We start from the raw sequence: 22,401 nt of genomic DNA, 5'->3' as shown, positions 1-22,401 counted from the left end.
CCAAGCCCTGCTGTGCCCCCCTGTCCTGCTGGGAAGTCCCGGTGCTGTCCCAGTAGTGCTGACCCAGCATTCCAGCATTGCAGCTGACACAATAGGCTGGAGGGACTGCAGGTCACCAGTGTCACCATCATGGTGGCCTTTCAATGTGACCCCCACTAAGAGCCCCTCTGTGTGGGGGAATGTGCATCCCCTTGCCCACAGTGGGCAGCCCCTGTCCTGTCCCATGTCCATCCCACTGGGTTCAGCCCCATGTGCATGAGCAGGACCTTGCAGTGAGGCACATGGAGCTGCAGCTCCTGTCTCATCCCTATCTTGGGACAAGTCACTCTGCCCCCACAGCCTCCCTGTGGCAATAGTTCAGGGTTTTTGTGGGACTACCAGAGTGTTCCCGGTGACTGTGGGTCCCAGAGGCTGCCATGTCCCCTCAGGTGAAGGCACTGTTGGTCCCTTGGACTGCCCAGAGCCTGTTCAGTGCCCAGGCTGTGGGATGGGCCTCTGGCATGGGTCTGCCCCACTGTCTTGGTGCTGGTGATTGGGGGCTGAAAGAAGGAGATCAGATCCAGGTTGGGGAGCTCCTGCTGCACCCACCTCATGGAGCATGGGGCCACCCCACCCCGGGGCATACAGCAGGGGCTTGAGCAGAAAGCAGGGCTGCTGCAGAGGTGACAAGTGTGTGCAGAGAGAGATCCCACCACTGATAGTGGCCCTGCTTAGCTCAGGAAAGAACCTGATGCAGAAATAAGCAGATTGGGGGTGCTGCAGAATCCCCTCTCCCCGGGCAGTGAGACATCACAGCGGGAAGAGCAGCAGTTTTTGCTGTTCCCATGGGATTCATTCCCACAGGTGAGCAGGGGAGTGCAGGAGCTGTGAGTGGGAAGCACAGGCAAGGCCAGCAGGAGATGGCTCCTGTGCTGAGCACTGCCCAGCTGGGGACAGTGCTGGGGGACAACTGCTGCTGCCTGTGGGGCTCTGCAGCACTCACGTGGGGTGCTCAGCTTTGGGGGGCTGGGGGCTGCAGGGCTCAGCCCCTCACCCAGGGTCTGTCATCCCCAGGGTGACCCAGCCAAGAGGAGGAGAGGTGAGTGAGAGGCAAAGGGGTTTTTATTTTCAAGATGTTTTATAATGGGATTATTAGTTCCCAAGAAGTGTTTCGAATCGATTTGGTAAGGAATGGCTTTCCTTTCTCCTCCGCGGCGATGCGGTGGGAATCCAGCCCTTGGTGTGAACCTCACAGAGCTCTGCAAGCCACAGATCTGACAAGCTCCCAGCACAAAGGAGGGGTACACTGGGCTCCCCTGCACCCTACACATGCCTTGTGCTCCATCTCTCCTGGAACTCCAGGGTGTGCAGCATCCAGGCAAGCTGGGATGCAGTCCCAAGGGAGCCGTGGCTGCACTGGAGAGGCCTCTGACTGTCTGAAAGGGGAGAAAAATCCCTCCCTCGAGCCCCCCACCCCCTTTTCCCTGGAAACCCCTGTTTTTCTGGGGGACCCGGCCTTTCCCAGCTCAGTTTTCCCGCGTGCCCCGCTGGCATCCTGTGCGTGGCGCCTGGTGGCCCTTTCACCCTGTCGGTGAGGGGAGCACAGGCATCTTCAAAAGCCCTGGGAAGAATTTGGTGGGAGGGGGAGAAGGGGTTTTACAAGCTCCCATTCAGAAATGGTCACTTTGAAGTGATGTAGCATTTTCAATCCTTTGAAGAGCCACAATTAGGAGGGGGCTGGTGCAAGCAAAGGCAAAACTACGGGCTGACCATCACAGCTTTTCTCTCCTCAGGCTTTTAAGGGATGAACTTTCCCTCCCTGCCTGCCTTTTTCCCACGAGCTCAGGGGGTGGGATTGGGGTGTTTGGGGGAGCTGGAGGTTTCTCATCCCCCTGTGCAGGGAAGGAGGAGTTTGCCATTGGCTTTGCCCACCAGCAGCAGGACAGCAGAGGGAGCGTGTTGGAAGAGAGAGCAAATTACTCCACATCCCTGCAGGCACACGGAATGGCAGTGCCCTGTCAGTGTGCTGGTGCCATGCTCTGTCCAGGGAAATTTCAGGGTCCGTGATGGGGAAAGCTGTTGGCCATGGGTGCTGCGTGCTGTCAGTGTCGTTTCCATTGCGTTGGATCTTAAAATCCCACCCAAGGTCAATGTCCCTCCCTTCAAGATCTGGAGCACGAGAGCAGAGAGGATAGGAGAAAAAAGGGTGCCCAAAAGGGTGCCCAGGCTGAGGCCCCCCCATGCCACCAAACACAGGAGTGGCACAGGGCAGAGCGGGGTGGGAACAGAGTGAGGACAGAGGCGCTGTTCTTGCCTTGGGGATCTGCCACCCACTGGCAGGCTTCATCCTGGAGAAACCCCTGGGAAATGGATCCCCCTCCACATCCCTGCTCTGGGTGGCTCAGGAATCTCCCCAGGGCAGCCTGGGTGTTTCGCCACTTGCCAGAAATTTGAGAAAATGGGAACTTGAGGTCATTGTTTTCCCTTTAAGGATAGATGTCAGTGTCCAAAGCAGATGTGGGGGTGAAGGAAAGGCCTATCCGTGAGTGAGGCGATGGGGCAGTTGTTCAGGGCACAGTCCTGATGAGCCCAGCTCTTGCCCAGTGTCTCAGATGGGGATTGGGGCTGCTTCCTCTTGTGCTGTGGCAGCAAACCCCAAACTAGTGCTGCTGCCGGGCAACGTGGTGGTGAAAGGCTGGCCTGCAAATCCCCCATGAAAACATCCCCAGCGGCAGCCATGACCCTGAGCACGGCTGTTGATGTGCTGGGAACTGGGGGTGACCATGCCCCACCAGCTCGGGCTGGCAATCTGCCCTGGGCAGGTGTGGAAGGTCTTGGGGGGGTCTGGGGAACCCCCCTGAACCAGGCTCTGCTGTGAGCTGAGCCTTCCCCAGCTCCCCCGTGGCTCTTTCTGCCCAGACCCCACGGCACAGCTCGGGGGTGACTCTGCCAGGACAGGACGGCCCTGCCAGGATGGGATGGCCATCTCAGGGCTGTTTCCAGCCGGGTTCCCCCAGCATGTCCCAGCTCCTGACGGCTCTGGAATGCAGGGAAGGGCCAGCTGGGAATGCTGGTGTCCTCCATCCCAGCTGGCTCCTGGCTCCCGTGATCCTGAAAAGGGTGGGGTGAACACCCCAGAAGTGCTGCTAGAGCGATGCAGGATGCCTTTTGTTGCCTTAATTGGTGCCTGAGCAGGACAGATCCCCCTGCCAAAACGGGGACATCCCACAGCAACAACTGCAGCCTGTTCCCTGCCAGGCCCCTGATGGATGGGGGCAGCTCAGCCCTCGGCCTCCATTGCCCGGTTCTGGGGAGCTGCCGTGCCCCGGGAGAGCCCCGGCGGGTCCGGCCTGCGGCTCGGGGCTCTCCTGTGCCATGGCAGCGATCCTGGCACGGGGCTGGGGGCACAGGGGCAGCACTGGGGTGTGAGGGTGCGGGGACAGCTCAGGGACCCGCGTCACTGTCACTGTGCCCCTTGCCCAGGGTACGGGAGGTCACACGCTGGGGAAGGGGCCCAAGGCCCCGTCTGTGTGGGCTGGTCGGGAGAGACGAGGGTGCCATTGGCAGCTGATCCTGGTGGCGGTTTGATTAAAGCAGCAGCAGCAGCAGCAGCAGGGCTTTGCCTGCTCTTTGTCTGCTCCATAGCGCAGCCGGGCATGGGGGCACAGCCCCGCTCCGAGAGCAGCCTGGCCTGGCCTGTGACCGGAGGCAAACCAGCGCTCCCAGAGCAGCAGCAGCAGCACTGCAGCCGTCACCCAGAGCAGGACAGGCCCCAGGACACGGCAGAGGAACTGCAGGAGGTGCCCAGCAGCTGCAGGGGATGCGCGGGTGCCACGCTCAGGGCAGGCAGCTGCTGGGTGCTGGTGACAACCACCTCCTCCTGAATCCAGGGGATGCTCCTCCCTGAGATGCAGGGCACGGCCTGGAGCCCTGCAGGGAGGACAGGCCCATCACAGAGTGGCTCACGCGGTTAAGCACAGATTCCACTCATCACACCAGTGGCTGGTGGTTTGTCTGCTGTCTCCTCTCTCCACAGGCTGCCCGGGGAGCCGGAGTTGCGGTGCCACCGTGCCAGGCTGTGACACAGCCCAGGCTGGCTGCGCCCCACACGGCGAGCCCGCAGAGGGCACGGAGCAGTGCGGGGCGGCCACGGGGCTGGCAGGGGACACGGCCCTGCAGGTCACTGCCATCCCCCCCGGAGTGCTGGACAGAGCAGAGCTCACTGACTTCTACTGCTGCACCTGCTGTGGGAAAGTGTTTTGGGAAGGGTCCCATTTTGGACGCGTCGTGTCCCAGTTTCAGGATGTTCTTGTGGCCTCTGGGGACACACAGAGCATCTATGAGCTGAGCTGAGCTGAGCTGAGCTGAGCTGAGCTGAGCTGAGCTGAGCTGAGCTGAGCTGAGCTGAGCTGAGCTGAGGAGCAGCACGGGGGCTCCACAGGGGAACTGGGACTGCCTGGTGAACCTCAGCAGATTTTCTGGGTTTCTGTGGGTTTCTGGAGAGAGGCTGGAAGTGGGGAGGCAGGAGCTGTCATTTTGGGATCCATCACAGAGAGCACTGTCACAGGTGCGCCAGTGGTTTGCAACAGCCCAAAAATACATGGCCTCCATGAGATCATTAAAGCAGAGGTGGCTGAAGAATGGGCCCTTTGCATTATTTCTGCCCCTCTCCAAACTACACATGGCAAGATGGTGGGAGGGCTCTGCTGAACAAAACCACCACCCCAGCAGTGCTGACTGCACCTCACCCACACACCCCAGTGCCTCTCTGCCCACTCACCCACGGGGAGCAGGAGCTGCATCCCCAACAGCAGCACAGGGCAGAGAGCACCCTGAGCACTGCCAGCCTGTGGGACATGTGCCAAGCCTCAGCCCATCCCCAGCATCCTGCTCACCCTGGCCCTGCACTCCCAGCACTCCTGGAGGCAGCTGGTGGGCACAGGCATGGAGCTCTGGGGAGGCTGAGCATTGCTGGGCTCAGGGAAATTCCTGGTGCACCACAATGCCCACTGGCACCTGCACCCCTGTGCTGCAGCCTGGGGTGCCCCAGCAGGGCCGGGCTGGTCCTGAGGGCGCTCCCACTGGTGCCAAAGCTGCCAGCCTCTCCCTCCCCTGGGGAGACGCCTCAGCACAGCCCGTGCCCCGGCTCTGAGCAGGGCACACAGCAGAGACAATAAAGTGTGTGGGCCCACTAATACCAGGAACTGGAATCCCTGGTGGGACTGGCCAGAGGAGGCTGCATCTCACCATGGAGATGCCAGGCAGGTCCTGCAGCTCCAGGGGTCTGCTGTCCAGTGTCTCCTGCTCAATGGCCAGGCTCACACCATTCCATCCTGAGCAGACCATCATCTGCAAAATTCCTCCTCTAATCTGTTTTAACTGCCAGGCCTTGCTGTTATTGCTGAGAGGGCCTGGGGAGTTCTTGGCTGAGGTGTGACATTGATGGGCTAGTGAAGCACTGGCCCAGGCAGCTCATGCTGCAGTGCAGGACTCATTTCTCCTCTTCCAAAGGTCCTGGCTACACGCTGCCAGGGGCTCCTTCCTTACAGGGACATCTCACCCTCTAGCTCGATGCTTTAATAAAAGAAACACACAATTTTCCCACTTTAAATAGTCTTCTTTTCCATAAGATCCATAATATTAATGCCTGAGCATTAATTGGTACAAGTGACCCTAAAAGGCAGCCACCCCCACACTGCCGGTACCAGGCTCTGAGCAGCCCAGGCCCCTCAGGCTCCACACAGACTCATCCTTGTGTCAGCATCCTGCTTCCTCAGGGCTTGTTCTGGGAGGGCAGAAACTGAGGATGAGTCAAAGCAGGAATGGTGCAGAGCCTCCAACTGCTGGCCCCCACAATGTGCACTGCTTTGTCTGCCGTGAAATAAAACTCTCCAAAATGGGATTAACCTTTCCAGGTCCTGTTTAGGGGAAGCTGCTGAGCCACATGCACATCTGACCACTCATGGGCACTTCTGGCCTTTGCTTGCTGGGCTTCCCAGAGCTGTGGTTTCACATTCATCTGCCACTGCTTCTGCTGGGGAGGGAAGCTCACACAAGATGGGGACACACGGCCCTGTCCCTCACCTGGGGACAGCTGCCTTGAAGGTGCCTTTCCCTCTGATCCCTGGGGACAGCAGGGCCACCTCCTGCTCAACTCCAGGATTTTATCTGCTTGAGAGCTTTCCCAGTTTAGGGCTGAGCTCTTGTGCTTACAGTCAGGGCTGTGCTAGGGCAGGGTCCCATGGCCAGGACTTGTTCTAAGACACCCACCCAGGGCAGAGCCCAGCAAGCAGTGTGTGCCTGTGGACATGGCACAAAACAGCTCCAGAGGATTCTGTCCAGCTCCTGGGGACAGGGGCAGTGGCTGGGACCCAGCACAGCACCTCTTCCTCCTTGCTGCCCACAGGAGGTGGTGCCATGGTGGGAAGTGTACAGCAAGGTCACCTCCAACCATAGACACGGTCAACAGCAAATTCCACGTGAGATTAGCCTTGAGGAGCATCCAGGAGGTAATAAATTGTCCAGTTTTAAATGATGGATACATATCAAAGGGAATTAAAGCAGCTTTCTAATCAGCCTACAATATTGTTTCCTTATCTGGCTGCTTAAAAAAAATAATTACAAAATCCCATTGTCTGTGTCATACTAATGTTTAACATTTATTAGGGCAGTAATGAGCCCTCCTTGGTTTTATGGAGCCGTTTGATCCAGCGTGGGAAGGGAGCTGCAGCAGTGCTGTGCAGGGCCGAGCGCTCTGGGTGGGCTCCCGTGTGTCCCCGGCTGCCTCACCTGTGCTCAGCCCCTGCCTCTGCGTGACAGGATGTCATCATGAGGGACCCTGGGATGGAACAGCACTGAGGAAGGGTTTTATTGCTCTTTATCATGAATGAGATCTGGCTGAGCAGCATCTATCCCTCAGCGCTGGGAAACCACACGCTGCATCGGATGTCAGACGGTTCCTCTCCTCTCCCTGTGTACTCCCGCACATCCTTCAGAGTCTGACGGGGACAAGGTGTTTGATGCTCAGGCCAGCTTTAGTTTACAAATGAATATATCAACATTGTTCCTCATCAGGCAGGAATGCACTTCCCTCCCTTCTCCCCCACCTTATCCCCATCCCCTTCTGAGCAAACTTCCTTCCTCCTGTAATCTGGAGCGGAAACCTCGCCACATATTTGACCGGCTCACAGAAATCAGCTCAGTGTTCCCTGGCATGACTTTGTGCCTTGAACTAGGGCTGGCTGGTCCCTAAGGCAGCCAGCAAGGCGCGGGACGAGGAGGAGGAGGAGGACAGGGGCTGTATCACTGCTCATCCTCATCCTGGACCCGGTCTTCCAGCCAGATGCTCCAATCGAGCTCCCAGTTGCTCAGCTGCCATTTTCAAACAAACCAGTGTCGTTTTGGACACAGATCCAGACTGAGCTGGCTGTGAACTCCAGCCCTTGTGCTGCCCACACCACAGGAATGCTGCTCCCACAGGGCAGGGTCACTGCTCACAGTGAGGGGAGTGAGGTGGCTGTTGAGGAGGGACATTTGCATCAATCAGGGGCCAGGCATGTGTCCCATGGAGGCCATGACCCCCAAGCCTGCTTGGATCCCAGGGCTGTCCCCAAGGAGCAGTCAGCAGGTACAGAGGCCACTCCTGGTAGGCTGTAATGAGTCTTTCTGGGGGAACTGTGCAGTGGGAGCAGTGGGATGACATGTCCCCATCCTACAGTCACCACAAAGGAGCGGCCATGCAGTGCAACCAAACAGATTGGCCAGAGCAGCTGTGGCTGCCCCTGGATCACTCAAAGTATCCAAAGCCAGGTTGGACGGGGCTTGGAGCACCCTGGGATAGTGGAAGGTGTCCCAGCCCATGGCAGGCGGTGGGACAAGATGAGTTTTAAAGCTCACTTCCAACCCAAACCAGTCTGTGATTCTGTGGTAAGTGGCCCCAAGAACCATGTGTCTCAGAAGATGGCAATTTCCTGGCACCAAAACCCTGCACTGACACTGGATTCAATCCTGCAGCTCATTCAGATGATCCAGGACAAAATAATTATGGCCCAAAGGCAGGGAGGCTGGCCCAGGGCACACAAAACCAAGGTCAGTATCTCCAACTAACTCTATCAGCACCTGCAAAGTGAAGATATGAACCCTCCAGGTGCCAGTTTTCCAGGACCAGAAGCCCCACAAGCAGCTGCCAGCACGCCAGGACAGGGAAATGTGATGGTGTCAGTTTAGCAGAACAGAGGTTGGAGCCATGGTAGTTTGGAGAACGTGTGCTCAGTGGCCACAGGGACATCAGTCGAGGGGTTGCCTTGGCATGGCCTGGCAGCCTTGAGGTGCTGGTGCAGCCAGACATCCCTGCCTGTGGCACCAGGCAGGAATTCTCCAGCTCCAATGGTGTCCCAGCTGGTGGCCTTTTGCTCCAGGAGCACCTTTGTGCTGTCAGACACCGAGACCACAGGCTGCCTCCGAAGAGCTGCAGCATTTCCAGCAGGATAAGGACTGACAGGATGGGGCACTGGAGTGGTTAAAGGCCAAGCTACAGGAAGATAAGCCAAACTGTGCAGCACAGCACCACATCCTCCAGCCCAGGGACACCCGTGGGGTGTCCCAGAGGACAATGACTGTGTGTAGTGTTATGACCCTGCTTGAATCTCACTCAGGTTTTAAACCCTGTTTGTCACAGGCTGGGAGGGACCATGCAGAGCAGCATCTACGGTGACATCCGTGGGAAGTGGCAGTCCCCAGACCCTGTTCCTGCTGTGGCCCCTGTGGTGTGGGAGTCCCAGGAGGATGCCTTTGTCTACAGAACTTTCCAAACCACTCGTGAGAGCTTTTCTTGTAGTGCTGTGCTCCCTGCAGAGGACACAGAGCACCCACACATCTTCACTGCAAGGGCAGGAGGTTTCCCTTGCAAACCCCCAGCTCTGGCCTCAGGAGCTCTGCCTGCAGGGCTGGCAGTGTCCCAGCCCACACAGGCACAGTCTGGGTGCCACCGAAGGCTCCTGGTGTGCGATGTGTCCGTGGGGAAAGCGTGAGGCCAATCCCACGGCCACACCCCTGTTTGTGCAGCTCTCAGACCACCCGGAGGACTGAGGACGGGTGTCCCCTCCTGAGACCCCCCTCGACCCCTTCCCTACCTCATCCCCACAGGGATCCCCTTTCCTGTCCCCAGAGGTGACTCCGCACAAGGGAGGCTGATCCCAGCAGCAACCACAGTCCCGGCTGGGCTCCCTGCACCCCAGAGTCCTGAGTGGGCTCCCTGCACCCCACAGCCCTGAGTGGGCTCCGTGCATCCCCACAGCCCCGGCTGGGCTCCCTGCACCCCAGAGTCCTGAGTGGGCTGCCTGCACCCCACAGTCCCAGCTGGGCTCCCTGCACCCCAGAGTCCTGAATGGGCTCCCTGCACCCCACAGCCCCGGCTGGGCTCTGTGCATCCCCACAGCCCCGGCTGGGCTCCCTGCACCCCACAGCCCTGAGTGGGCTCCGTGCATCCCCACAGCCCCGGCTGGGCTCCGTGCATCCCCACAGCCCTGAGTGGGCTCCCTGCACCCCACAGCCCTGAGAGGGCTCCGTGCATCCCCACAGCCCTGAGTGGGCTGCCTGCACCCCACAGCCCTGAGTGGGCTCCGTGCATCCCCACAACCCTGGCTGGGCTCCCTGAGTCCCCACAGTCCCGGCTGGGCTCCGTGCATCCCCACAGCCCTGAGTGGGCTGCCTGCACCCCACAGCCCTGAGTGGGCTGCCTGCACCCCACAGCCCCGGCTGGACTCTGTGCATCCCCACAGCCCCGGCTGGGCTCCCTGCATCCCCACAGCCCCGGCTGGGCTCCCTGCACCCCACAGCCCTGAGTGGGCTGCCTGCACCCCACAGCCCCGCCTGGGCTCCCTGGGTCCCCACAGTCCCAGCTGGGCTCTGTGCATCCCCACAGTCCCGGCTGGGCTCTGTGCATCCCCACAGTCCCGGCTGGGCTCTGTGCATCCCCACAGTCCCGGCTGGGCTCCGTGCACCCCACAGCCCCATCTCCGCGCTGGGGCACTGGCCGAGCCCCGCGTTTCCCCATCGCGGCTCCGGCAGCCGCTCTGCCGGAGGGCCGGGAGGCGAAGCGGCGGCGAGGCCAGCGGCGGAGGAAACCTGCGCGCTTCCTCCGGCTCCGGGGAGCCGAGCGGGCAGGGCGCTCTCCCTCGCACGCCTTTCGCTGCGCCTCTGCGCTGGGAAGAAAAGCTCCCGTCTTTCCCACGCTCTCCGACACATTTTAATGAATTAAGTGGGGGCACGCCCCCTCGCCGCCTGCCCCGGATCCGTCCCCCGGCTCTCCGGCTCCCTGCGAGGAGGCCTCGGGGGGTGGCTGGACTCTCGCTGGCCGGGAGGACGGGCACGACCCGCGGCGGCTTTTTGGGAGAGGGCAGCTCCGTGCCCAGCCCAGCGTGCCCAGCCCCGGGGCGGCTCCGAGCCCCCGGCGGTGCCGGTGCCAGCCGGGCCCGCTCCCTCCCGCGGGCTCTCACGGGGAAGTTTGGCCGTCCCGTCTCCTGAGGAGGGGAATTTGTTCCGCGCCTCTCGGCGTGACCGCTCGCTTAAGGCATCGCAGCTCCGGGGCCCTTCCCCGCCTCCCGCCACGTCTCCCCCTCGCCTCAGAAGGGAGCGGGTAAATCACTGGGTGGGACTGCGGGTTTTGCAGGGCCCCATAAAGCGAGGGCAGGGCCTCCCAGCGCCGGCCGCGGCCCCCGACAGCCCCTGACAGCCCCTTCGTGCAGGGAGCCTGGCCCGGCCGTCACACCGCTCCCGGCTCCTCTCCGGTTACAGAGCTGGGTACAAACTGGAGCTGAAATGCAGCTTTTCAAATCTTTTTATTTCCCGTTTTTTCCCTCCCTTGCTTTTTGGCTCTTTCCCATCCCTCTCTGGCCGCGTTCCCAGACCGAGTCCTGCCCCCACCTGCCAGTCCCGAACATTTGCATGGCTGGGTCCCTGCCCGCGCTCTTTTTCTCACCGATGTCACTGGCAAATGCAGATTTGCTTGCAAGGATGTAACTCTGGCCAAGCCCCAGACCGGGGAGGTGTGAGCAATTCCCACTCTCCCACGGCTCGCTCGCAGGGCTCCACACCTCGCAGAATACGGCCAGTAAAGACACAAAATCAGCTGTCCCAGGATATTTAGGAGTAAATAGGAGAGGGCGAGCCAGGCACAGCAGAGCCCCGACAGCCAGGCCATCGCACCTACGTCCGGCAAAGCTGCCGCACGACCCCACTGCCTTCCCTTTGCCAGCTTTGTGGCGATGGCTTTGCTGGGATTGGTGACCGGAACCGGTCAGGGGCTGCGGTGGCTCCGGCGCTCCCCGCACGCCGTTTGCGCCGCCGGAGCTGCCGTGAGTCACCGTGAGTCACGGCACGTCCCGCCGCTCGCACCCGAGACAGGGCAGGGATCGCCGCTGACACCGTGGCTGGGGTGCTGGGGACAGAGGCACCGCCGGCCGCCCGGCTCGGGGCCCTCCCGGGCGGGACAGAGGCAGCGGCGGCGCCCGTTCGGTGTCCTGGGGCAGACCCGGCTCCTGCACGGACCCTCAGAGCTTCGGGCGCCGAGCCCATCGCAGGGCCCTGTGCTGGCCCTGCAGAGGCCCAGCGGCGCAGGGACATCCTGATAGAAGCTGCACAGGCACAGGAGAGCAGGGGGGGGCGGGTCTGCAGCCCCCAGCAGCAGTAACATTCCAATCCCTCCTATCCCGTGAGAACGATGGACCGCAACACACTCGCATTAGAGAGGTGTGACCAGGACAGCTCTGGCCGGAGGAAGCCAAACAGTCAGACAGAGACCAGACGGATGGAATTGGGATAGAGATTGGGATGAGAGGGGCACGGGTGAGGAGATGGGGATGGGTGGATGGGGATTGGATGGGGCTGGGGAGGGAGATGGGGATGGGGGTGTGCATGGGCATAGGATGAGGGTGGAGACAAGGACAGGATGGAGATGAGGAGATGGGAACGGAGATGGGGATGGATGTGAAGATGGGAATGGGGATAGGGATGAGAAGAACTAGCTGCAGAAATTGACTTTGAAAAGCAGACCCCTTATGGGAGGAGAATGAGGAGCTGCTTCAACAACTCCTTACAGCCTAAATCCAGGTGGGATGAGAAGGACCCAGATGGGGCAGGAGTGTTTCCAGACTACTCCAGCTGCTGGGAAAAGCCACGGGAACAGGCAGTGGGGCAAGTCACACTCGGAGCTCAAGGCCACTATCCTCCAGCTGTGCAACAGACACTCCGTGATGGCACATTTCATCTGCTGGGGCTGAATTTAGCAGTAGGCCGATTTCTCCCTTTCCCTTCCCAAAAGGACAAGCCAGCAGTGCCAGGTGACAGCAGCTTGCCACCCAGCTGCCCCGGCGCGGCTGCTGTCACCTCGGTTTATGACACGCTCCTTCCTCTCTCCCCGCACCTCCCGCCCTCTCCTGCTGACCAAATGCCCGGCAGGCGGTGGGAGCGGGCCCGGGAGCGCCGCTTCCCACCTGGACCCGCCGTTTGCTCCCGGGGACCAAACGGGAACAGGAGGAGGGTTGGGGGCGGGGGAGGCCAAGAGAGCCCCTCCAGCGGGTCTCCTGAGCACCGTTTTTGGTTGATGCACTGCTTTCGGGATTTTTCCCCCCACCTTTCCGCTTCCCTGTGGTGTTCACAGCTCCCAGCACTCCCGCACCAGGAACATGCTCATCGGCTGGCCGATGAAGCTCCAGGGCTGACAGTACACGGTGGGAGCTGCATCTTTTCCGCCTTAAATCAATCTCACCCGTGGATCCCTGAAAGCCAGTGCAGCCCCCCCTGGGAGCCTGCAGAGGCGCTGGACCCCGCAGGCTGAACGCCCTGTTCTGCTCTGTGACCCGTCCCTGTTGGCTCACGGGGACACAAGCCCGCAGCAACGTGGTGTCACCCCACATCGGGGGTAGCCGCAGCCCCTTGGTGACCGTCATTCCCGCGCGTCCCGACTGGGGGTCCGAGCCGAGCGGGGCCGAGCCGAGCCGAGCCGAGCCGAGCCGAGCCGAGCCGAGCCGAGCCGAGCGGGGCCGGGCCGAGCCGAGCCGAGCCGAGCCGAGCCGAGCCGAGCCGAGCCGAGCCGAGCCGAGCGGGGCCGAGCCGAGCGGGGCCGAGCCGAGCCGAGCCGAGCCGAGCGGGGCCGGGCCGAGCCGAGCCGAGCCGAGCCGAGCCGAGCCGAGCCGAGCCGAGCCGAGCCGAGCCGAGCCGAGCCGAGCCGAGCCGAACCGAGCGGGGCCGGGCCGAGCCGAGCCGAGCCGAGCCGAGCCGAGCCGAGCCGAGCCGAGCCGAGCCGAGCCGAACCGAGCGGGGCCGGGCCGAGCCGAGCCGAGCCGAGCCGAGCCGAGCCGAGCCGAGCCGAGCCGAGCCGAGCGAGGCTGAGCCGAGCGGGGCCGAGCCGAGCCGAGCCGAGCCGAGCCGAGCCGAGCCGAGCCGAGCCGAGCGAGGCCGAGCCGAGCGGGGCCGGGCCGAGCCGAGCCGAGCCGAGCCGAGCCGAGCCGAGCCGAGCGGGGCCGAGCCGAGCCGAGCCGAGCCGAGCCGAGCCGAGCCGAGCCGAGCCGAGCCGAGCCGAGCGGGGCCGGGCAAAGCCGGGGCGGGAGCGCCCCCCATCGCCCCCTCCCTCCCTCGCAGCGCCCGCGCCCGTCCCGCTCACCCCGCGGAGGGGGCGTGGCCTCCCCGTCCTGCCACGCCTCCCGCGCCCGTTCGGGCCAGTAGGCGCTCGGCTGGCGGCCCCGCCCCCGCGGCGCGTCACGGCCGTGCCATTGTTATGCAAATAAAAGGGCGGGTAAAAGGCGCGCGCGGGCCGGGGCGCTGCAGAGCTGCGGGGCGCGGGCAGTGGAGCAGCGAGCGCAGAGCGGCGGGGCCGGGGCGCGGCGGCAGCGGCGGCACCACAGCCCAGCCCCGGCAGCGGCCGCAGCACCGCCCGCCCGCCGCCGCCGCATGCCCGGGCGGGCGCCGCCGTCGCCGTCCATGCGGGGCGGCGGGGCCGAGGCGGCGGCATGAGCCAGAGCGAGGTGTCGCCGTGCGCGGCGCCGCCGCCGCCCCCCAGCCAGCGGGTGTTCCAGGAGGCGGTGCGGCGCGGCAACACCAAGGAGCTGCAGTCGCTGCTGCAGAACATGACGAACTGCGAGTTCAACGTCAACTCCTTCGGGCCCGAGGGCCAGACGGCGCTGCACCAGTCCGTCATCGACGGTAACCTCGAGCTCGTCAAGCTCCTGGTCAAGTTCGGCGCCGACATCCGCCTGGCCAACCGCGACGGCTGGAGCGCCCTGCACATCGCCGCCTTCGGGGGCCACCAGGACATCGTCCTCTACCTGATCACCAAGGCCAAATACTCCGCCGGCGCACGGTGATGCCGGGGCTGCCCCCGCTGCGCTCGCCCGCCGCTGCCGGGGCCGCCCGCCCGGTGATGCCGGCTCTCCCCCAGCCCGCGCCGCCCCGGCCATGCCGGGCACTCTCCCCGCTCCCCCGGCCGCCAGAGCTGCTCCCGCCCCCGCCCGGGGCGGGTTTGGCGAAGATTTGGGGCCCCACGCAGAACACGCCACATTTTTAAGTTTTTTGGTTGGTTGGTTGTTTATATTTTTTTTAATCTTCCAAGGGTTGTTTCCTACTGTAACGTGGGTTTTTTCCTCCATCTACCTCGGCTGCACTCACAGTATTCACGATTTCAGTTTGACATCTGGGCAGATGCTTTAACACCCCCCCGCCCCGTTTCCTCTCCGCTAATATTTAATCCCCCTCCCAGCCCTCCTTGTTCCCGACCCTCCCATTTAAAGTGTTCTGGCTCAGAAACTAATTCATTTCAACGCCCCCCACAGCCCCGCGCTGACCCCCGCTGCTGCTGGGGTCCCCTCTCCGGTGCCAGCCCCGGGCCCGATGCCCCGTCCATGGGCCGCGGCTTCCTGGCGAGGAGGAGCAGGAAAGTCTTCTTCCTCTCCAAGGTTTTCCCAGTGTTTCCCACCGCTGACTTTTTTTTTGTCGAGGCGACTCCGTTGGAATATGACAGACGTGGTTTTTCTCACCCCGATTGCTCCTGGGTTTGGTTGATTTTGCGTTGGGTTTTCTGCTTTGGTTCTTCATTAGGTGTCCGAAGAAAGTCTGCATCTTCACCCACTCCACGAATCTGTTTAGCACACGTGAGATCCCAGGAAAAGACATTGAGTCCTTGTGGTTTTGTGTGTAAAGGGGGATTAGCAAATCCTGGACTGTTTTTTTTCTTAAAAAAAAAAAAAAGTGAAATGAACTCTAGAGGCAGAGGATTTGCTTTTGCACAGAAAAGGGGCGCGAGCGCTCTCTGCTGCCTACAGAGATGCTGGAAAACTACTGAAAAGAGTTTGGGAACTTTTATTTTTTCTTTTGGTGAAACTTGGATAACACTTCTCAATGCAGAACGATTCACTTGACGTACGTACACTCACCCGCCTTTTATAGGAGATATATATCCCACCGTATATATCTTTATAAAGGAAAGGGAGAAAGCAGAGCGAGCCACCCGAAGGCGCATTTTGAAGTGACTGCACGTATAATCGCAAATGCTGCTTTTTTATTGCTATGGCACAAGAACATCCATTTGGAAAATGCGGAAAAGTTCAGAAGTCTCCTTTCTCCTGCTGGTCTTTCAGCCCTCTTCTCGTCTGCACTAAAGCCACCCGTGTCACTGCCATCTCCCTGCTTTTTCCTCTCTTGCTCCCTGCATCCAAACCATTCTGATTAAAAAAGAGAAAAGAAAATAGTTACCTGCTGGTTTATTGGGGTTGTGTCTTACCTATTTATCATGTCTGTATATATTTGTGGGTGAAGATTGTGAGCCTGGTTTTGTTTGAAGCTGATGGTGAGTGTTTAAAAAATATGGTTTGGGATATATGCCTCTTTTTTTTTGTTCATTTTTTCTTTTCCTAGTCTTAAAACTAAAAAAAAAAAAAAAAAGAAAACAAAAAAATAGAGTCTGCCCTGATTATTTCCCATTGCACTGAATATTCTGCTTTGTCTCTGATAATTTCACCTGCAATTGTTTGCGTTTTGTTGGGTTTTTCATTTGTTTTTGTTCTTCTTCCACTTCAACAATTGGAGATGATTTAAAGAAGAAAAAAAGCCCTGTCAAAAGTGTCTACTGTTATTGCTGTAATTTGCAAGGAACTGCTTGGCCGAAGTCTTTCTGTGAGCATGGAAGGGGTGTCCAGCACTTCCACTGGTGCTTCTGTGCGGTAGTTACGGGGTGGGAACAGGACCTTTCCTAGTGAGGTTTTATCGTTGTTACCAGATGGTTGCACATTATTTTTTTTTACGTAAATGGATTTGCCACAATGAAATGTCATAACATTTATGACATGATATTAAAAAGTGTATTGTAAAGCCAAGTTCTAGATGGATTTTTAAAAAGAAATCTTGGTTATAAACCCAGTCTAAAGGGAGCTCTGTCCAGTGTTGTAAAGACAACATGATGTAACCCATATTTATATTTTTATAAAATACCTATTAAGACTGTGAATCTCCTGTGTGAATTGCTGGGTGAGTTGTTTAAGAAAAGTATTGTTCCTTTTCAGCCTCCTGGAGCTTTAGACACGCTGAGATTTTTGGGAAACTGTACGTCGGGGAAGGGGGTTTGCTCTGAAATTGTGAGTTGATGTATTTTTACATCCCTTTGTATTTTACTGAAAAGCTGCTGCCCTTCCTAGTCCCTAGAGTTTCAATTTTCTATGCAACCCCCACACCCCCGTCTCTCTTGATCCTGAGAAGTAAAAGGGATGCAGATTGATTCAAATTGAAATGAGGGTCCCCCCACCCCCCTTGTTGGCTCATCGTGCTGCTGACCCTTCACGCCAAAACGGGGAGTACAAGGAAAAAAAAAAAGAGGCAGGTGGGGGAGGCTGTTTTGTGCATGACTGGTTGCCTTCCAGCAGTCATCTTTTTAATTATTATTGTTATTTTTGTAAGAAGAATATATTGATAATGTCAGTGAAATAAGCAGACATTGAAGCTGATGCACAGATTGCTCCAGAAAGGAGTTTTTCTGTAGATTTTTCTTTAGATGCAAATACCTTTTTTAATTATGTTAATTAATGTTAAGAATTTTTAGGCTTATATTGAAGCTGTATGTGGGTCACTATATGATCATTTCTAACTGGATAAAGTCTGTACAGTACAGCATATTCCTGAGTGTATGATATAGACGTGTAGCCCCAGAGTGCGAAATTTATAAATAAATTTTTCATTGATCTTTTTATAAAAAAAAAAAAAGGTTGTTTTGTTTGTTCTTTTCCACGTGGTTTTTGGTAGTGCTGGGTGTTTGCTGTTGTGGGGATGGCTGGCTGGGACCCCAGGTGTCTCTTCTGGTGTCAAACCTGCAGCTGTTGTGGGTTTGGAGGCTGGGCTGGGTTTGGAGGGAGGTGTGGCTCCTTCCCACGGGCTGGAGGGAGTCCCCTGGGCTCAGGGCTGTCCCGGTTTGCCCCATCCCAGCTGCCGGGGGGGAGATGACTCAGACCGAACCCTGGTGCTGGATGGGCATGTGCTGTTTGAGATGTTCCTACAGAAGCTCCTTGTCCCCAGGGAGTGAGGGGAGAGCTCACAGCCCATCCTGGGATGGGGGATTTGGGGTGCATTTTCGGGGCTGCAGCCCCAGCCCGTATGGCTGAGCACCCCACAGCTCCCTGTGAACATTCTCAGCTTTTTGATTCCAGCCTGGGCACCTCGGGCTGTGGGGATGGGGTCAGTGATGTCTTCAGTGCCCCAGGGAAGGGGCAGAGGGTGAGGGTCAACGTTACCCCTCCATCCCCAAAAGCATCTGTGTCCTCTGGCACGGCTCAGAGCAGAGCAGTGCCCAGCAGGGCTGTGCCCCTCTCAGGAGGCTTTCCTGGCAGGACAGAGGGGCAGGGCAGAGGCAGCCCCGGGCCTGCATGGCCAGGCCCTGCCCGAGGCCGGGCCTTTGAGGGCACCATGCAGGCAGGCCTCCCTCACTGGCACTGCTGGGGGGTCGGATGAGGCTCTTTATCAATGATTCTGCCAGCTCTGCAAATGCCTAAATCCCAGGGAAATTTGGGCTGTGCTCAGTTTGGCTCTGGGTGTGGGTTCCCAGGGATGCAAGGAGTGGCATCCTGCAAACACAGTGTCGGGGGGGGGAAACCTGGAGAAAAGGCTCAGTGTGACCTTTCCAGGTTGGCCAAACTCCACTCCAATGTGCCAAGCCCTGTGCCATCTGCTGCCAGCACGGGCCAGTGCCTGGCACAGACACAGCTGGTGTCCCCAGGTGCCCTGGGGGCATGCAACCACCCAGGCAGCAGTCCAGTGTAGATAATACAGGCACCAAGTGACCCAGATGGACTGAGCACGAGAAAAGAGATTATGCCAAAACCATCAGTCACAACCACTGGTGGTCCTGGAGTTCCTTCACCCAAGGTTCTCTGGCAGCTGCTGACTCCAAATCTGTTGGGAGTGTGGGGTGAGCACCACTACCCTCCCCAGGTGTGGCACTGTGTGACATTGACCACCAGCCTCTGCCACCAAACCTCACGGTGGCTGTGCTCCCCAGGGCACACGGAGTTACACCTGTGGGTGGAAATAATCCCAGCCTCATCCCTTCGCACTTGGAATGCTGCAAAACCTTGTCCTGGCACCTGCCTTGGGATTTCACAGAGCTGGGTTCACATGGCTCAGCTCAGCCCTGCAGCTTCTGATCTTCACCTTGTCCCAGGGCCCCAGAGAGCTGGGCTGGGCCAGCCACCACCTCAGGAACAGGTTTTTCTGGAGGAAGGCAGCATTGCTGTGTGTGGTTCCTCTCCCTGCTGTGGATGGGGTGGGCTGGGGTGTCCAGCAGCCCCTTATTTGGGCACCCCCCTGGAGCCAAGCCCAGCAAAGCCCCTCTGTGTTCCCCACATGTGATGGCCCCGGCAGTGGAAATGTGCTGAGGACACAGCTGAACCCCAACCCCATGGCAGCAGCTGCCCTGGTGCCAGGCTCCCTCCAAGGCCCATGGCCACCCCACTTTGCAGCTTTCCTCACAGAAACCCCATCCAAGGAATCTAGGAACTTCAAAGACTTGATTTTTTTACCCTCTTGTTCTTTCCCTTTTCTATTTTTGTTCCAATAACACAAAAATATTGGATGGTTTGGTGGTGTAAGCACATTCTTCTGACATTTTTGCCTGTCCCTGGCTGCGTGTCATTGTCCATCAGCCGCATTACGTAGGTGCTGTTGTTCCAAGAGAAACCAAAGCAAGAATTTGAACTTTCAAGTGCTTCCTGCCATTGTCTTTTGCTTTTGTTTGTGCTGCTGACTCCAAACCAGATGGATCGGGCTCCCCTCCGGCTGGGGGGCAATGGGAAGTCAACACAGCCCAGCGAGGTTTGACAGCTTTGTCTTCTCTTCTGTTGCCCTTCATCCGTCAAGCCCGGCCATCGGCACAGAATCGGCCGTCACATATGGATGTGGGGGAGGAGGTGGGATTTTATTTGAATTTCAGGGAGCTTAACACAGGGAGTAAGTAATGAATGAGAAAGAAAGCGAGCGGGCAAGCAAGAGGGGACAGGCTGTAATCAAAATTCAGGACATTTTAAATAGATGCTTTGTTGGGCATTTGTATGACTATGATAATGCCGCAGCCCAACGGCCCAAAGAGGAGTTACCTTTTTTAACAAAAAGGAATCACAATCAACTTCTGTTCGGTGTCGGCGAGGAGCCGGTGGCTCAGGCTGCCTAGCCAGGCTGGCCTCATTTCCAAACATCAGAATGGTTTGCCCCTTATCAAGGCATTCTGGGCTCCATCCCGGTGAATGGATGGATGGATGGATGGATGGATGGATGGATGGATGGATGGATGGATGGATGGATGGATGGATGGATGATGGATGGATGATGGATGGATGGATGGATGGATGGATGGATGGATGATGGATGGATGATGGATGGATGGATGGATGGATGGATGGATGGATGGATGGATGGATGGATGGATGGATGGATGAATGGATGGAAGATGGATGGATGGATGGATGGATGGATGGATGGATGGATGGATGGATGGATGGAGGGATGGATGGATGGATGGATGGAGGATGGATGGAGGATGGATGGATGGATGGATGGATGGATGGATGGAGGATGGATGGATGATGGATGAATGGATGGATGGATGGATGGATGGATGATGGATGAATGGATGGATGGATGGATGATGGATGGATGGATGGATGGATGGATGGATGGATGGATGGAAGATGGATGGATGGATGGATGGATGGATGGATGGATGGATGGATGGATGGATGAATGGAGGAATGGATGGATAGATGATGGATGGATGATGGATGGATGGATGGATGGATGGATGGATGGATGGATGGATGGATGGATGGATGGAGGAATGGATGGATGGATGATGGATGGATGGATAGATGGATGGTTGGATGGATTGTTGGATGGAGCACCAGGCTCCTCAGCACATCGTGCAGGACAGGACAGCTGATGGTTTCAGCCTGTTTTTGCTGCTGACACAAAGCTACTGCAGTATTTGGTGCTGGGACTGGGTGCAGAGGTCCTATCCCCCATATCCATCCCAGGTCATTGTGTTCCTGCAGCATAGAGTGATTATTTGCTCTTCTTGGGGTGCACATGATCTTCATGCACTGCCATGAGGTGAGCATTGTATTTTCGGTGCCATCCCCCATGGCCTGAAATCACTGTCTCTCCACAGACACCCATGCTTGGAGGACTGTGTCCTCCCCAGGATGTTCCCAGCACGGTGTAGGAACATCCAACAAGGAGACTGGAATTGGGGGCAGCTCCAATTTCTCCTTGGTGCAGCAAGTGCTCCCCAGGGCACACATCATGCCCCCAGGAATGACGCTGCCCCATTGTGGAGGAAGGAGAAACCTCGTCCCAAAACCCCTGCAGTTGTGGTGTTCCTCTGCCACCATGAGCACCCATCTGAGGGTGCCCAGGGAGAGGTGACCTCTGGGTCTCACCCTGGATGGGACACAGACCTGTAGGTTCAGTGGAATTTTTGGCTTTTTAACAGGTTTCTCTTCCTGGGGAGAAATGGTCAAGCAGGACAACATCGTGGTTTGTCTGGTTTTGGGGGAAACAGTGGATGGGGTTAGGATCTGGAAGGATGGAAGGTGCTTGGCTGGAGGGATTGAGGGATGGCAGAGGGCCTGGGGGGATCACTGGGGACATGGGGGGTAGGAGAATGCAGGGAGAGGGGCTGGCTGGGAGAGATGGGTAATAGAGGCCTGGTGGGATGGACGGGTAAGGGACAGGTAGAAGAACAGAGAGAGGCAAAGCTGGACAGCTGGAGCGATGATGGGGTTGGGACAACCATTTTAACTGGGAACTCCTCATTCAGCCTGACTCCAAGAGTGTCCTGTGGCTGGGAGCAGACCCTGAGGGCAAGCCAAGGAGAGCAGCATCTCCAGCAGCACAATCAGGTGATGGCAGATCTCAGCCCAGCTGTGCTGGTGGTGTTCTCCTGGCTCTTTTTACGAAGAGGCTCCCCAGAAGGGGAAGATTCCCCAACCAGCTGCATGTTTATCCTGGTAGGATGGCTATGGCTCTGCTGACACCTCCTCAGTGGGGCATGGAGGATGTGGACACGAGCACAGAGCAGTGGCAGAGTCCAGCCCTGCACAGCACTGGCTGGAGGGGACAAGGACAGAGGGGACATTGGCGGGCCAGCACTTGGTGGCTCTGCTGTGACGTATTTGGGGGGCAGCTGAGGCTGAGCCTTCACAGGGAGCCTGAGCAGCACCCTGGGACTGATGGTTCGTGCTCTGAAACATGACAGCACAATGAACAGATCCTGGCTTGAAATGAATCCTGCAACCAAGGAGAGCCTCTGCTTGGAAGCAGTGATTCTGCAGCCTCCTCTCAGCCCAAGACTGACGTCTCTGTTCTTGTTTTCTCCAGGTGAAAAATCTCTCCTCACCCATGTGCAGTCCCCAGCAATGTTCTCACACATGAATGCAGTTGCACAAAGAGGCTCCAAATGTGTGCAGCCCTCAGGGTTTCCTGCCCTGGACTAGACTCTGGTGTCTCAGTGTGGTCACCCCTCCAGCTGGGGCAGGAGCTGGGTGGCAGCTCCCTGGACTCCTGATTTCCTTTGATTATGCCTAAACCACTCAATCACACAGTGGCTGGAGGGCTTTCCCTGGAGTGGGTGGATGAGCTGGAAGCACCTGTTGCAGTGTGCTCTAAAGGTTTCACTGAGTGCCCCTTGGAAATGATTGCTGGATTTCCAGCACCCTACCACCTTTGGGGAACTGGCAGGTGCTGTGACACTTACTGGTCTCTCACTGGAGGCTTTGGTTTGGAGGTCACAGATGGGGGACCCCAACCCAACCTGGTGGCCCTAGGGAGCCGGGCTGCAGGCACAGGAAGGTGCTGGCTCAGCACCCACTGCCCGCCTGTGCCCAGAGCTGGGGGCAC

At 58.3% G+C, this 22,401-nt stretch overlaps 2 protein-coding genes across 6 annotated transcripts in view; both read left to right on the top strand.

Annotated features, from left to right (window-relative positions):
* EXD3 (exonuclease 3'-5' domain containing 3) overlaps positions 1 to 6,576 on the top strand; it is a 256,573-nt gene extending 249,997 nt beyond the window's left edge. For 3 of the 5 annotated variants that reach the window (XM_063175042.1, XM_063175038.1, XM_063175039.1), the window contains one exon: positions 4,016 to 6,576. In XM_063175042.1, coding sequence (XP_063031112.1) covers positions 4,016 to 4,332 — 317 coding nt within the window. In that variant the 3' untranslated portion in view covers positions 4,333 to 6,576. The remainder of the gene's footprint in view (positions 1 to 4,015) is intronic. The other 2 variants (XM_063175040.1, XM_063175041.1) reach the window with 1 other exon arrangement.
* A 7,394-nt stretch (positions 6,577 to 13,970) lies between these two features.
* On the top strand, positions 13,971 to 17,223 carry NRARP (NOTCH regulated ankyrin repeat protein). The gene has a single exon (XM_063174560.1). The coding sequence runs from the start codon at positions 13,986 to 13,988 to the stop codon at positions 14,337 to 14,339; it is 354 nt and encodes a 117-aa protein (XP_063030630.1). The 5' UTR covers positions 13,971 to 13,985; the 3' UTR covers positions 14,340 to 17,223.
* The last annotated feature ends 5,178 nt before the right edge of the window (positions 17,224 to 22,401 follow it).

Source organism: Melospiza melodia, chromosome 22 (genome assembly GCF_035770615.1).
Source record: "Melospiza melodia melodia isolate bMelMel2 chromosome 22, bMelMel2.pri, whole genome shotgun sequence".
Taxonomy (NCBI): domain Eukaryota; kingdom Metazoa; phylum Chordata; class Aves; order Passeriformes; family Passerellidae; genus Melospiza; species Melospiza melodia.
This window is presented reverse-complemented; position numbering and strand designations above follow the sequence as displayed.

Coding starts and splice junctions, on each gene's coding strand:
- NRARP (XM_063174560.1), top strand. CDS start 13,986: ATGAGCCAGAGCGAGGTGTCGCCGTGCGCGGCGCCGCCGCCGCCCCCC.